The 15,745-nt window shown below is 44.2% G+C and overlaps 1 protein-coding gene across 1 annotated transcript in view; it reads right to left on the reverse strand.

Annotated features, from left to right (window-relative positions):
- Positions 1 to 15,745, reverse strand: part of LOC137346098 (butyrophilin subfamily 3 member A1-like) — an 84,256-nt gene that overhangs the window by 25,834 nt on the left and 42,677 nt on the right. The window contains exon 5 of the mRNA XM_068009394.1: positions 1,158 to 1,184. Coding sequence (XP_067865495.1) covers positions 1,158 to 1,184 — 27 coding nt within the window. The remainder of the gene's footprint in view (positions 1 to 1,157; positions 1,185 to 15,745) is intronic.

Below are 15,745 nucleotides of genomic sequence, written 5' to 3' on the forward strand. Positions count from 1 at the left end.
CCGCTCCATCCCGCTGCTCCCGCCTGCTCACCGCCCCATCCCGCTGCTCCCGCCTGCTCACCACCCCATCCTGCTGCTCCCGCCTGCTCACTGCCGCATCCCGCTGCTCCCGCCTGCTCACTGCCGCATCCCGCTGCTCCTGCCTGCTCACTGCCGCATCCCGCTACTCCCGCCTGCTCACATCTTCATCCCGCTGCTCCTGCCTGCTCACAGCTCCATCACGCTGCTCCCGCCTGCTCACCTCTTCATCCCGCTGCTCCTGCCTGCTCACAGCTCCATCCCGCTGCTCCCGCCTGCTCACTGCTCCATCTAGCTGCTCCCGCTTGCTCACCGCTCCATCCCGCTGCTCCCGCCTGCTCATCACTGCATCCCGCTGCTCCCGCCTGCTCTCCGTCCCATCCCGCTGCTCCCGCCTGCTCACCGTCCCATCCTGCTGCTCCCGAATCCATCCCACCTCTCACTTCCCGCCTTGCAGCTAGCAGCCCACTCGCTCCCAACCCACCACCTCTCTGAGCAGTGAGGCAAGGAGCGAGAGTGGGAGGGAAAAGTGAGCAAATGGGCTTGGAAGAGAACGGCAAGATCGAGTGGTGAGCAGTCGAGAACGGCGGGATGGAGCGGCGGGAAGGCAGGTGCAGGAGGGAGCGGGAAGCGAAGTGGCGATCCCGGGATGCAGTGGAGTGCTGTTCGGGAGTGGGGTGGAGACAGCGATCACAGCCATTGAGGGGTGAGGGGGTTTGGGTTCAATTCTTGTTTTGTGACAAATTGAGCAGCGCCATCTTTATTACTGGCAGCTGCCTGAGACGTCACAGACAGCGAGATTTCAGTCAATGAGGCTGCAATTGTGATATGGCAGTACTGCGCCACCTAGTGGTTACGCTGTCTGAAAACGCAGCCTTTAACTAATGGTCTTTACATGTCCTGCAGGAGGGAATTGTGTGGTTCACAGAAAACCAAAACTGAAATGTGGAATCTGATCCCAAAACACCAATTAAAAGTCCTGAAATACAATGTAATAAAAAGGAATGTATCTTATTTAGTTGCACTGGAACAGTGGTCATGGTCATAGGCCTTTATTTAAGGGTATTTTTCACGTAATTTTTTTTGAGTTGTCAGTTTTTGAGTTTATTCTTTCTTGTGTTACAATAATAAGATCTTACCTTCACAGTCACAAATTCTCTTCCACTCTGGAAATAGAAACAACAAATGAGACTGGAGTAATCTCTCAGTGATCTAATACATTATTAATTACACAGAAAAGAGTTTTACAGGCATTTTTAAACATAATAGATACCTCCTAATGGACCTCGTGTGACATTACTCACTGCAAATTGGAAGCTAATTTTATCAGGGAACAAGTACAATTGCTTTGCCTGACGGCAGTGCCTGTCACATATTCAGTGCCCACAATATTCCCCTCATCGAGTTTAATAGGCAGAAAACCGTGCGCACTTTTGGAATAAATTTACTCATCTGTCCACCCAGCATTTCTCGAGAATTTCTCGGATCTGTCAGTATTGTGAATTGCTCAGATCTGTCAGTATTGGGAATTGCTCGGATCAGTCAGTATTGGGAATTACTCGGATCTGTCAGTATTGGGAATTGCTGGGTTCTGTCAATATTGTGAATTGCTGGGTTCTGTCAATATTGTGAATTGCTGGGTTCTGTCAGTATTGTGAATTGCTGGGTTCTGTCAATATTGTGAATTGCTGGGTTCTGTCAATATTGTGAATTGCTGGGTTCTGTCAGTATTGTGAATTGCTGGGTTCTGTCAGTATTGTGAATTGCTGGGTTCTGACAGTATTGTGAATTGCTGGGTTCTGTCAATATTGTGAATTGCTGGGTTCTGTCAGTATTGTGAATTGCTGGGTTCTGACAGTATTGTGAATTGCTGGGTTCTGTCAGTATTGTGAATTGCTGGGTTCTGTCAATATTGTGAATTGCTGGGTTCTGTCAATATTGTGAATTGCTGGGTTCTGTCAGTATTGTGAATTGCTGGGTTCTGACAGTATTGTGAATTGCTGGGTTCTGTCAGTATTGTGAATTGCTGGGTTCTGTCAATATTGTGAATTGCTGGGTTCTGTCAGTATTGTGAATTGCTGGGTTCTGTCAGTATTGGGAATTGCTGGGTTCTGTCAGTATTGTGAATTGCTGGGTTCTGTCAATATTGTGAATTGCTGGGTTCTGTCAGTATTGTGAATTGCTGGGTTCTGTCAGTATTGGGAATTGCTGGGTTCTGTCAATATTGTGAATTGCTGGGTTCTGTCAATATTGTGAATTGCTGGGTTCTGTCAGTATTGTGAATTGCTGGGTTCTGTCAGTATTGTGAATTGCTGGGTTCTGACAGTATTGTGAATTGCTGGGTTCTGTCAATATTGTGAATTGCTGGGTTCTGTCAGTATTGTGAATTGCTGGGTTCTGTCAGTATTGTGAATTGCTGGGTTCTGACAGTATTGTGAATTGCTGGGTTCTGTCAATATTGTGAATTGCTGGGTTCTGTCAGTATTGTGAATTGCTGGGTTCTGTCAATATTGTGAATTGCTGGGTTCTGTCAGTATTGTGAATTGCTGGGTTCTGTCAATATTGTGAATTGCTGGGTTCTGTCAGTATTGTGAATTGCTGGGTTATGTCAGTGTTGTGAATTGCTGGGTTCTGACAGTATTGTGAATTGCTGGGTTCTGTCAATATTGTGAATTGCTGGGTTCTGTCAGTATTGTGAATTGCTGGGTTCTGTCAGTATTGTGAATTGCTGGGTTCTGTCAGTATTGGGAATTGCTGGGTTCTGTCAGTATTGTGAATTGCTGGGTTCTGTCAGTATTGTGAATTGCTGGGTTCTGTCAGTATTGGGAATTGCTGGGTTCTGTCAGTATTGTGAATTGCTGGGTTCTGTCAATATTGTGAATTGCTGGGTTCTGTCAGTATTGTGAATTGCTGGGTTCTGTCAGTATTGGGAATTGCTGGGTTCTGTCAATATTGTGAATTGCTGGGTTCTGTCAATATTGTGAATTGCTGGGTTCTGTCAGTATTGTGAATTGCTGGGTTCTGTCAGTATTGTGAATTGCCGGGTTCTGTCAGTATTGTGAATTGCCGGGTTCTGACAGTATTGTGAATTGCTGGGTTCTGTCAGTATTGTGAATTGCTGGGTTCTGTCAATATTGTGAATTGCCGGGTTCTGTCAGTATTGTGAATTGCCGGGTTCTGTCAGTATTGTGAATTGCCGGGTTCTGACAGTATTGTGAATTGCTGGGTTCTGTCAGTATTGTGAATTGCTGGGTTCTGTCAGTATTGTGAATTGCTGGGTTCTGTCAGTATTGTGAATTGCTGGGTTCTGACAGTATTGTGAATTGCTGGGTTCTGTCAATATTGTGAATTGCTGGGTTCTGTCAGTATTGTGAATTGCTGGGTTCTGTCAGTATTGTGAATTGCTGGGTTCTGTCAGTATTGTGAATTGCTGGGTTCTGTCAGTATTGTGAATTGCTGGGTTCTGACAGTATTGTGAATTGCTGGGTTCTGTCAATATTGTGAATTGCTGGGTTCTGTCAGTATTGTGAATTGCTGGGTTCTGTCAGTATTGTGAATTGCCGGGTTCTGACAGTATTGTGAATTGCTGGGTTCTGTCAGTATTGTGAATTGCTGGGTTCTGTCAGTATTGTGAATTGCTGGGTTCTGTCAGTTTTGTGAATTGCTGGGTTCTGACAGTATTGTGAATTGCTGGGTTCTGTCAATATTGTGAATTGCTGGGTTCTGTCAGTATTGTGAATTGCTGGGTTCTGTCAGTATTGTGAATTGCTGGGTTCTGACAGTATTGTGAATTGCTGGGTTCTGTCAATATTGTGAATTGCTGGGTTCTGTCAGTATTGTGAATTGCTGGGTTCTGTCAGTATTGTGAATTGCTGGGTTCTGTCAATATTGTGAATTGATGGGTTCTGTCAGTATTGTGAATTGCTGGGTTCTGTCAGTATTGTGAATTGCTGGGTTCTGTCAATATTGTGAATTGCTGGGTTCTGTCAATATTGTGAATTGCTGGGTTCTGTCAGTATTGGGAATTACTGGGTTCTGTCAGTATTGTAAATTGCTGGGTTCTGACAGTATTGGGAATTGCTGGGTTCTGTCAATATTGTGAATTGCTGGGTTCTGACAGTATTGTGAATTGCTGGGTTCTGTCAATATTGTGAATTGCTGGGTTCTGTCAGTATTGTGAATTGCTGGGTTCTGACAGTATTGTGAATTGCTGGGTTCTGTCAATATTGTGAATTGCTGGGTTCTGTCAGTATTGTGAATTGCTGGGTTCTGTCAATATTGTGAATTGCTGGGTTCTGTCAGTATTGGGAATTGCTGGGTTCTGTCAATATTGTGAATTGCTGGGCTCTGACAGTATTGTGAATTGCTGGGTTCTGTCAATATTGTGAATTGCTGGGTTCTGTCAGTATTGTGAATTGCTGGGTTCTGTCAATATTGTGAATTGCTGGGTTCTGACAGTATTGTGAATTGCTGGGTTCTGTCAATATTGTGAATTGCTGGGTTCTGTCAGTATTGTGAATTGCTGGGTTCTGTCAATATTGTGAATTGCTGGGTTCTGACAGTATTGTGAATTGCTGGGTTCTGTCAGTATTGTGAATTGCTGGGTTCTGTCAATACTGTGAATTGCTGGGTTCTGACAGTATTGTGAATTGCTGGGTTCTGTCAGTATTGTGAATTGCTGGGTTCTGTCAATACTGTGAATTGCTGGGTTCTGTCAGTATTGGGAATTGCTGGGTTCTGTCAGTATTGGGAATTGCTGGGTTCTGTCAGTATTGGGAATTGCTGGGTTCTGTCAATATTGTGAATTGCTGGGTTCTGTCAGTATTGGGAATTGCTGGGTTCTGTCAATATTGTGAATTGCTGGGTTCTGACAGTATTGGGAATTGCTGGGTTCTGTCAATATTGTGAATTGCTGGGTTCTGACAGTATTGGGAATTGCTGGGTTCTGTCAGTATTGTGAATTGCTGGGTTCTGTCAGTATTGTGAATTGCTGGGTTCTGTCAATATTGTGAATTGCTGGGTTCTGTCAATATTGTGAATTGCTGGGTTCTGTCAGTATTGTGAATTGCTGGGTTCTGTCAATATTGTGAATTGCTGGGTTTCGACAGTATTGTGAATTGCTGGGTTCTGTCAGTATTGTGAATTGCTGGGTTCTGACAGTATTGTGAATTGCTGGGTTCTGTCAATATTGTGAATTGCTGGGTTCTGACAGTATTGTGAATTGCTGGGTTCTGTCAATATTGTGAATTGCTGGGTTCTGTCAGTATTGTGAATTGCTGGGTTCTGTCAATATTGTGAATTGCTGGGTTTCGACAGTATTGTGAATTGCTGGGTTCTGTCAGTATTGTGGATTGCTGGGTTTTGACAGTATTGTGAATTGCTGGGTTCTGTCAATATTGTGAATTGCTGGGTTCTGTCAGTATTGTGAATTGCTGGGTTCTGTCAATATTGTGAATTGCTGGGTTCTGTCAATATTGTGAATTGCTGGGTTCTGTCAGTATTGTGAATTGCTGGGTTCTGTCAATACTGTGAATTGCTGGGTTCTGTCAGTATTGTGAATTGCTGGGTTCTGTCAATATTGTGAATTGCTGGGTTCTGTCAATATTGTGAATTGCTGGGTTCTGTCAATATTGTGAATTGCTGGGTTCTGTCAATATTGTGAATTGCTGGGTTCTGTCAGCATTGGGAATTGCTGGGTTCTGTCAATATTGTGAATTGCTGGGTTCTGTCAATATTGTGAATTGCTGGGTTCTGACAGTATTGTGAATTGCTGGGTTCTGTCAGTATTGTGAATTGCTGGGTTCTGTCAGTATTGGGAATTGCTGGGTTCTGTCAGTATTGTGAATTGCTGGGTTCTGTCAGTATTGTGAATTGCTGGGTTCTGTCAATATTGTGAATTGCTGGGTTCTGTCAGCATTGGGAATTGCTGGGTTCTGTCAATATTGTGAATTGCTGGTTTCTGTCAATATTGTGAATTGCTGGGTTCTGACAGTATTGTGAATTGCTGGGTTCTGTCAGTATTGTGAATTGCTGGGTTCTGTCAGTATTGTGAATTGCTGGGTTCTGACAGTATTGTGAATTGCTGGGTTCTGTCAGTATTGTGAATTGCTGGGTTCTGTCAATATTGTGAATTGCTGGGTTCTGTCAATATTGTGAATTGCTGGGTTCTGACAGTATTGTGAATTGCTGGGTTCTGTCAGTATTGTGAATTGCTGGGTTCTGACAGTATTGTGAATTGCTGGGTTCTGGCAGTATTGTGAATTGCTGGGTTCTGACAGTATTGTGAATTGCTGGGTTCTGTCAATATTGTGAATTGCTGGGTTCTGTCAGTTTTGGGAATTGCTGGGTTCTGACAGTATTGTGAATTGCTGGGTTCTGTCAATATTGTGAATTGCTGGGTTCTGACAGTATTGTGAATTGCTGGGTTCTGTCAGTATTGGGAATTGCTGGGTTCTGTCAATATTGTGAATTGCTGGGTTCTGTCAATATTGTGAATTGCTGGGTTCTGTCAGTATTGTGAATTGCTGGGTTCTGACAGTATTGGGAATTGCTGGGTTCTGTCAATATTGTGAATTGCTGGGTTCTGACAGTATTGGGAATTGCTGGGTTCTGTCAGTATTGTGAATTGCTGGGTTCTGTCAGTATTGTGAATTGCTGGGTTCTGTCAATATTGTGAATTGCTGGGTTCTGTCAATATTGTGAATTGCTGGGTTCTGTCAGTATTGTGAATTGCTGGGTTCTGTCAATATTGTGAATTGCTGGGTTTCGACAGTATTGTGAATTGCTGGGTTCTGTCAGTATTGTGAATTGCTGGGTTCTGACAGTATTGTGAATTGCTGGGTTCTGTCAATATTGTGAATTGCTGGGTTCTGACAGTATTGTGAATTGCTGGGTTCTGTCAATATTGTGAATTGCTGGGTTCTGTCAGTATTGTGAATTGCTGGGTTCTGTCAATATTGTGAATTGCTGGGTTTCGACAGTATTGTGAATTGCTGGGTTCTGTCAGTATTGTGGATTGCTGGGTTTTGACAGTATTGTGAATTGCTGGGTTCTGTCAATATTGTGAATTGCTGGGTTCTGTCAGTATTGTGAATTGCTGGGTTCTGTCAATATTGTGAATTGCTGGGTTCTGTCAATATTGTGAATTGCTGGGTTCTGTCAGTATTGTGAATTGCTGGGTTCTGTCAATACTGTGAATTGCTGGGTTCTGTCAGTATTGTGAATTGCTGGGTTCTGTCAATATTGTGAATTGCTGGGTTCTGTCAATATTGTGAATTGCTGGGTTCTGTCAATATTGTGAATTGCTGGGTTCTGTCAATATTGTGAATTGCTGGGTTCTGTCAGCATTGGGAATTGCTGGGTTCTGTCAATATTGTGAATTGCTGGGTTCTGTCAATATTGTGAATTGCTGGGTTCTGACAGTATTGTGAATTGCTGGGTTCTGTCAGTATTGTGAATTGCTGGGTTCTGTCAGTATTGGGAATTGCTGGGTTCTGTCAGTATTGTGAATTGCTGGGTTCTGTCAGTATTGTGAATTGCTGGGTTCTGTCAATATTGTGAATTGCTGGGTTCTGTCAGCATTGGGAATTGCTGGGTTCTGTCAATATTGTGAATTGCTGGTTTCTGTCAATATTGTGAATTGCTGGGTTCTGACAGTATTGTGAATTGCTGGGTTCTGTCAGTATTGTGAATTGCTGGGTTCTGTCAGTATTGTGAATTGCTGGGTTCTGACAGTATTGTGAATTGCTGGGTTCTGTCAGTATTGTGAATTGCTGGGTTCTGTCAATATTGTGAATTGCTGGGTTCTGTCAATATTGTGAATTGCTGGGTTCTGACAGTATTGTGAATTGCTGGGTTCTGTCAGTATTGTGAATTGCTGGGTTCTGACAGTATTGTGAATTGCTGGGTTCTGGCAGTATTGTGAATTGCTGGGTTCTGACAGTATTGTGAATTGCTGGGTTCTGTCAATATTGTGAATTGCTGGGTTCTGTCAGTTTTGGGAATTGCTGGGTTCTGACAGTATTGTGAATTGCTGGGTTCTGTCAGTATTGTGAATTGCTGGGTTCTGTCAATACTGTGAATTGCTGGGTTCTGTCAGTATTGGGAATTGCTGGGTTCTGTCAGTATTGGGAATTGCTGGGTTCTGTCAGTATTGGGAATTGCTGGGTTCTGTCAATATTGTGAATTGCTGGGTTCTGTCAGTATTGGGAATTGCTGGGTTCTGTCAATATTGTGAATTGCTGGGTTCTGACAGTATTGGGAATTGCTGGGTTCTGTCAATATTGTGAATTGCTGGGTTCTGACAGTATTGGGAATTGCTGGGTTCTGTCAGTATTGTGAATTGCTGGGTTCTGTCAGTATTGTGAATTGCTGGGTTCTGTCAATATTGTGAATTGCTGGGTTCTGTCAATATTGTGAATTGCTGGGTTCTGTCAGTATTGTGAATTGCTGGGTTCTGTCAATATTGTGAATTGCTGGGTTTCGACAGTATTGTGAATTGCTGGGTTCTGTCAGTATTGTGAATTGCTGGGTTCTGACAGTATTGTGAATTGCTGGGTTCTGTCAATATTGTGAATTGCTGGGTTCTGACAGTATTGTGAATTGCTGGGTTCTGTCAATATTGTGAATTGCTGGGTTCTGTCAGTATTGTGAATTGCTGGGTTCTGTCAATATTGTGAATTGCTGGGTTTCGACAGTATTGTGAATTGCTGGGTTCTGTCAGTATTGTGGATTGCTGGGTTTTGACAGTATTGTGAATTGCTGGGTTCTGTCAATATTGTGAATTGCTGGGTTCTGTCAGTATTGTGAATTGCTGGGTTCTGTCAATATTGTGAATTGCTGGGTTCTGTCAATATTGTGAATTGCTGGGTTCTGTCAGTATTGTGAATTGCTGGGTTCTGTCAATACTGTGAATTGCTGGGTTCTGTCAGTATTGTGAATTGCTGGGTTCTGTCAATATTGTGAATTGCTGGGTTCTGTCAATATTGTGAATTGCTGGGTTCTGTCAATATTGTGAATTGCTGGGTTCTGTCAATATTGTGAATTGCTGGGTTCTGTCAGCATTGGGAATTGCTGGGTTCTGTCAATATTGTGAATTGCTGGGTTCTGTCAATATTGTGAATTGCTGGGTTCTGACAGTATTGTGAATTGCTGGGTTCTGTCATTATTGTGAATTGCTGGGTTCTGTCAGTATTGGGAATTGCTGGGTTCTGTCAGTATTGTGAATTGCTGGGTTCTGTCAGTATTGTGAATTGCTGGGTTCTGTCAATATTGTGAATTGCTGGGTTCTGTCAGCATTGGGAATTGCTGGGTTCTGTCAATATTGTGAATTGCTGGGTTCTGTCAATATTGTGAATTGCTGGGTTCTGACAGTATTGTGAATTGCTGGGTTCTGTCAGTATTGTGAATTGCTGGGTTCTGTCAGTATTGTGAATTGCTGGGTTCTGACAGTATTGTGAATTGCTGGGTTCTGTCAGTATTGTGAATTGCTGGGTTCTGTCAATATTGTGAATTGCTGGGTTCTGTCAATATTGTGAATTGCTGGGTTCTGTCAATATTGTGAATTGCTGGGTTCTGACAGTATTGTGAATTGCTGGGTTCTGTCAGTATTGTGAATTGCTGGGTTCTGACAGTATTGTGAATTGCTGGGTTCTGACAGTATTGTGAATTGCTGGGTTCTGACAGTATTGTGAATTGCTGGGTTCTGTCAATATTGTGAATTGCTGGGTTCTGTCAGTTTTGGGAATTGCTGGGTTCTGACAGTATTGTGAATTGCTGGGTTCTGTCAATATTGTGAATTGCTGGGTTCTGACAGTATTGTGAATTGCTGGGTTCTGTCAGTATTGGGAATTGCTGGGTTCTGACAGTATTGTGAATTGCTGGGTTCTGTCAATATTGTGAATTGCTGGGTTCTGTCAATATTGTGAATTGCTGGGTTCTGACAGTATTGGGAATTGCTGGGTTCTGACAGTATTGTGGGAAGCAGGGTCTTGTTGGAATTCAGCTGAACCAATCTTAAAGGATTCCCAAGATCAGCCGGAATAGTTGTGCAGCCCAGATTAGACCTGTCACTGGAAACTTACTGACAGGGGGTTGGCAGGAAATAGGAGCAAAACTGCAGCTCTGAAAGTCTGGCTGAATCAAGGAGAAGATCTGCTCTATTTCTGATGTTTCTTTGGATATTCTGTTGGAGGATCTATAACAAAGGAGGCTTTGCTTCATTTGACAATGTTACAGGATGACTTCTTGTATTATCTGGGTTTAGCAGACAAAGTCAATGCAGTGCAATGGAGAATCTGGAAGTAGATGTGTTATAAAATAAATACTCAGGAAATCTTCCTAACCAGCATTGCATTACAGGGGAAATTCACAAATCCCACCACCACCACCAGAAACACCACCCCCCCTCTCCCCTGGGGGGTAAAATACTCCAGTATCAGATGAGTTGTGGCCCAATCTCGAAGCGAGGATCCCTGCTGGGTGTGAAGTGGAAAATTAATCCTCAAATGCTTACAACAGATAAGTGAAGAGAAGAACCACTGATGATGGGGAAATCACCAGGAGGAAGCTATCTGAGGATGCAGGTAGGGAGAGGTGGGAAGATGGTGGGTGGGACAATGTGGGCGTCATTCTCCTGAGACCCTTTCATATAAGGCTGATAGACCCTGCTACCACAATACTGACAGATCCTAGCAATCTCTACCAGACACTGACTACTCCCAACACTCCAAATCCTCCTCAGTCCTGCTGGATCCCATAATCCCCTTTCTGTGACTTCCCTTTTTCCCCACCTTCCCAGATCATGAGATTCCCTCTCGGCACTCACAGATCCCTAGCCTCCAAGTCAATCTCAGTCTAGTTTCTGCTGGATGTGTTTCTACAGTGTAATGTGCCCACAGGTTGTCACAAATTATATTCCCAATGTAAGTCAGAGTGGTCAATAGAATTAACACTGTGGGGAACACAAATGTAACACTGCAAGCAGCATTCTGATTGAGGTTACACTGAAGACAGCTGCAATTTTCTGATTGTTGGTCTGCTACTTCCGAGGCCCCTGTGGCAGCACAAGGTCTTGGACAATTCTGCCCGAAGTATTTAAATAAAATGTTGAAGATTAAACCAAGATATCCTTGTACAGTGAATTCTGAATGAGGATTTGAACTTTAACTGTGTATGAACAGGTTTCCCAGGTTTTGTGCAGCTCGCCAGTGAAATCAAGGTGAGAGGATAGTGGGGTTTGAGGGGGGTGAGCAAATGACATGCAAAAAAAATCATTTTGTAGTCGGACCTGCTTCCTTTCCGAAGTGAAAATTCTTTCTCACAAGACTTGTTCTGAGTGTGTGCTTTCACCACTTTGGAGCTCATTGCCAATACTTTGGCGGTCATTTCTGTTACCTTGGACTTTTGTGTCTGATCTAAACCTCCCACCTGTCAAACATCAGTGCATCATGGATACTGCTCATGCAGTTTTACCGAGCATGTACTCATTTGAATGTTGTTGGCCACACTTTCCACGGCAGTCGACATCATCACAAAGGCCACTGAACTCTGATTTAAATCGACCTCCAGTCACTTCCAGGAATCTCCATTGCAGGTCATTCCCAGGTCAGACACTGGGAATTCTGCGGCGAGTAACTCACCTCGTGACTCCCCAGCGCCTGTCCACCATCTACAAGTGTCAGAGCAGTGGGAGGGATTCAAAGGGGAGATTCCAGGGGTTCAGAGTAAACATGTTCCCACAAAGAAAAAAGGGTGAGATGGCCAAATCTAGAGCCCCATGGATGTCAAGGAGCCTACAGGGTAAGATAAGGCAGAAAAGGAAAGCTTCTGCCCGACATCGAGAACTCAATATTACAGAAAGCCGAGAGGACTATAGAAAGTGGAAGGGAGAAATCAAAAAGGAAATTAGGAAAGCAAAGATAGGGCATGAAAGAATATTGGCAAGCAAAATCAAGGTGAACCCAAAGATGTTTCATCAATACATTGAGAGTAAGAGGATAACTAAGGAGAGACTAGGACCCATGAAAGTCGAAAAAGGTGACCTATGTTTAGGGGCAGAAGATGTTGGCATAGTTCTTAATGAATATAAAAGAGAGGGACAATGCAGACATTGTAGTTAAGGAAGAGGGGTGTGAAGTATTGGATGTGATAAACATAGGGAGAGAGGAAATATTAATGGGATTAGCATCCTTGAAAGTAGATAAATCACCAGCGCCAGATGAAATATACCCCAGGCTGTTAAAAGAAGCAAGAGAGGAAATAGCGGTAGGTCTGTCCATCATTTTCCATTCTTCACTGGATACGGGATTGGAGAATTGCTAATGTTGTACCTCTGTTTTAAAAGGGAGCGAGGGATAGACCGAATAATTATAGGCCACTCAGTCTAACCGCAGTAGTGTGCAAATTATTTTAATCTATTCTGAGACACAGGATAAACTGTCACTTAGAAAGGAACAGGTTAATCAAGGATAGTCAGTGTGGATTTGTGAAGGGAAGATGTTGTCTGAACAAATTGATCGAATTTTTTGAAGAAGTAACGAGGAAGATACATGAGGGTAATGCAGTTGATGCGGTCATTTTATGGCTTTTAGCAAGGCTTTTGACAAGATCCCACATGACACAGTGGTTAAAAAAATAAAATCCCATGGGATCCAGGGAAATACAGCAAGGTGCATACAAAATTGGCTCAGTAGCAGGAAATAAAGGGTAATTGTTGACGGGTATTTTAGCGACTGGAGGGTTGTTTCCAGTGGCATCCGCAGGGCTCAATACTGGGTCCCCGGTTTTTTGTGGTATATAGTAATGTAGTAAAATGTAGGGGGCATGATGAAGAAGTCTGCAGACGACACAAAGATTGTCCGTGTGCTCGACAGCGAGGAGGATAGCTGGAGGCTGCAGGAAGATATTGATGGTCTGGTCAGTTAGGCAGAAAAGTGGTAAATGGAATTCAACCTGGAGAAGTGTGAGGTGATGCATTCGGGGAGGTCAAACAAGGCAAAGGAATACACGATTAATGGGAAAATATTGAGAAGTGTAGAGGAAGTGAGGGACCTTGGAGTGAATGTTCACAGATCCCTGAAGGTAGCAGGACAGGTCAATAAGGTGGTTAAGAAGACATATGGAATCCTTTCCTTCATTAGCCGAGGTATAGAATATAAGAGCAGGGAGGTTATGCTGGAACTGTATAACTCATTGGTTAGGCCACAACTTGAGTACTGTGTGCAGTTCTGGTCACCTCATTACAGAAAGGATGTAATTGTACTGGAGAGGGTACAGAGGAGATTTATGAGGATGTTGCCAAGACTGGAAAAATGTAGCTATGAGGAAAGATTGGATAGGCTGGGGTTGTTTTCCTTGGAACAAAGGCGGCTGAAGGGAAATGTGATTGAAATGTACAAAGTTTTGAGGAGCCTGGATAGAGTGGAGGTGAAGGGCCTATGTACCTTAGTAGAGAGGTCAGTGACTAGGGGGCATAGATTTAAAGTGATTGGTAGAAAAATTAGAGGGGAGATGAGGAAAAATGTATTCACCCAGAGGGTGGTGATGGTCTGGAACTCACTACCTGAAAGGCTAGTTGAGGCAGAGACCCTCAACTGATTGAAAAGGAGTCTGGATATGCACCTCAAGTGCCATAAGCAGCAGGGCTATGGACGAAATGCTGGAAGGTCGGATTAGAATAGGTGGAGTGTTTCTTGGCCAGCACAGACACAATCGGCCAAGTGGCCTCTCTCTGTGCCTTAGATGTTCTATGATTCTAATATATAGTGGAGCAATTTATTCGTCTTTAGTGTAAAGGATAGTCATGGCAGCAAAATGTGTCCTAGACAAACACATCTGCAGGAAGTGTCACCGGCTGCAGAAGCTTGAGCTTCGGGTTTCGGAACTCGAGCGGCGGCTGGAGTCACTGCTGTGTATCCGTGAGGCAGAGAAATACATGGATAGCACGTTTAGGGAGATGGTCACATCACAGGTTAGGAGCATACAGACAGATAGGGAATGGTTGACCACCAGGCAGTCTAAGAGAACCAGGCAGGTAGTGCAGAAGTCCCCTGATACGATCTCACTCACGAGTCGGTTTTCCATTTTGGATACCGGTGAGGGTGATGGTTCCTCAGGGGATCGCAGTCACAGCCAAGTTTGTGGCACCACAGGTGGCTCAGCTGCACAGGACAGGAGGAAGAGGAGTGGAAGAGCAGTAGTGACTCGAGATTCATTAGTTAGGGGAACAGACAGGTGTTTCTGTGGCACCAAACGTGACTCCAGGAGGGGGTGTTGCTTCCCTGATGCCAGGGTCAAGGATGTCACGGAGAGGCTGCAGGACATTCTTCTGGGGGAATGTGAACAGCCAGAGGCCATGGTCCACATTGGTACCAATGACATAGGTAAGAAGGGGGATGAGGTCCTGAAAGCAGATTTTAGGCAGCGAGGAAGGAGATTAAAAAGCAGGACCGCAAAAGCAGTAATCTCAGGATTACTCCCATTCCCACGTGCAAGTGAGCATAGGAATAGGAGAATTGAGTAATTGAACATGTGGCTGGAGAACTGGTGTAGGAGGGAGGACATCAGATTTCTGAGACATTGGGACTGGTTCTGGGGCAGGTGGGACCTGTACAAGATGGACGGGTTGCATCTTAGCAGAACTGGGACGAATATCCTCGCAGGGGGATTTGCTAGTGCTGTTGGAGAGGGTTTAAACTAAATTGTCAGGGGGTTAGGAACCTGAGAGGGAGCTCAGATTGGAGAGAAACAAAACTGGTAACTAGTCAGAGGTGTGGGAACCCAGGAGCAAGTATTAGAGAGGAATATCAAGCAGCACAGAATATTGGAGGAAATAGATAACACGAAAGTAGGAAATAGTAAGTTATTTGGCAGGATCACAGTAAGGGACAAAGTAATAAAGTCTGAATCAGGGTTAATGTGCATGTATGTGAATGCACAGTGTGTGGTTAATAAGACTGGTGAGGTCCAGGCGCAGATTGCCCTGAGGAAATATTTTTTTTTTATTCATTCATGGGATGTGGGCATCGCTGGCCAGGCCAGCATTTATTGCCCATCCCTAATTGCCCTTGAGAAGGTGGTGGTGAGCTGCCTTCTTGAACCGCTGCAGTCCATGTGGGGTAGGTACACCCACAGTGCTGTTAGGAAGGGAGTTCCAGGATTTGACCCATTGACAGTGAAGGAACGGCGATATAATTCCAAGTCAGGATGGTGTGTCACTTGGAGGGGAAATGGCAGGTCGTGATGTTCCCATGCATCTGCTGCTCTTGTCCTTCGAGGTGGTAGAGGTCACGGGTTTGGAAGGTGCTGTCTAAGAAGCCTTGGTGCATTGCTGCTGTGCATCTTGTAGATGGCACACATTGCTGCCACTTTGTGTCGGTGGTGGAGGGAGTGAATGTTTGTGGATGGGGTGCCAATCAAGCAGGCTGCTTTGTTCTGGATGGTGTCGAGCTTCTTGAGTGTTGTTGGAGCTGCACCCATCCAGGCAAGTGGAGAGTATTCCATCACACTCCTGACTTGTGCCTTGTAGATGTTGGACAGGCTTACTCGCTGCAGGATTCCGAGCCTCTGATCTGCTCTTGTAGCCACGGTATTTATATGGCTACTCCAGTTCAGTTTCTGGTCAATGGCAGCCCTGAGGATGTTGATAGTGGGGGATTCAGTGATGGTAATGCCGTTGAATGTCGAGGGGAGATGGTTAGATTCTCTCTTGTTGGAGCGATTCATTGCC

This window comes from Heterodontus francisci, chromosome 29 (genome assembly GCF_036365525.1).
Source record: "Heterodontus francisci isolate sHetFra1 chromosome 29, sHetFra1.hap1, whole genome shotgun sequence".
NCBI lineage: Eukaryota > Metazoa > Chordata > Chondrichthyes > Heterodontiformes > Heterodontidae > Heterodontus > Heterodontus francisci.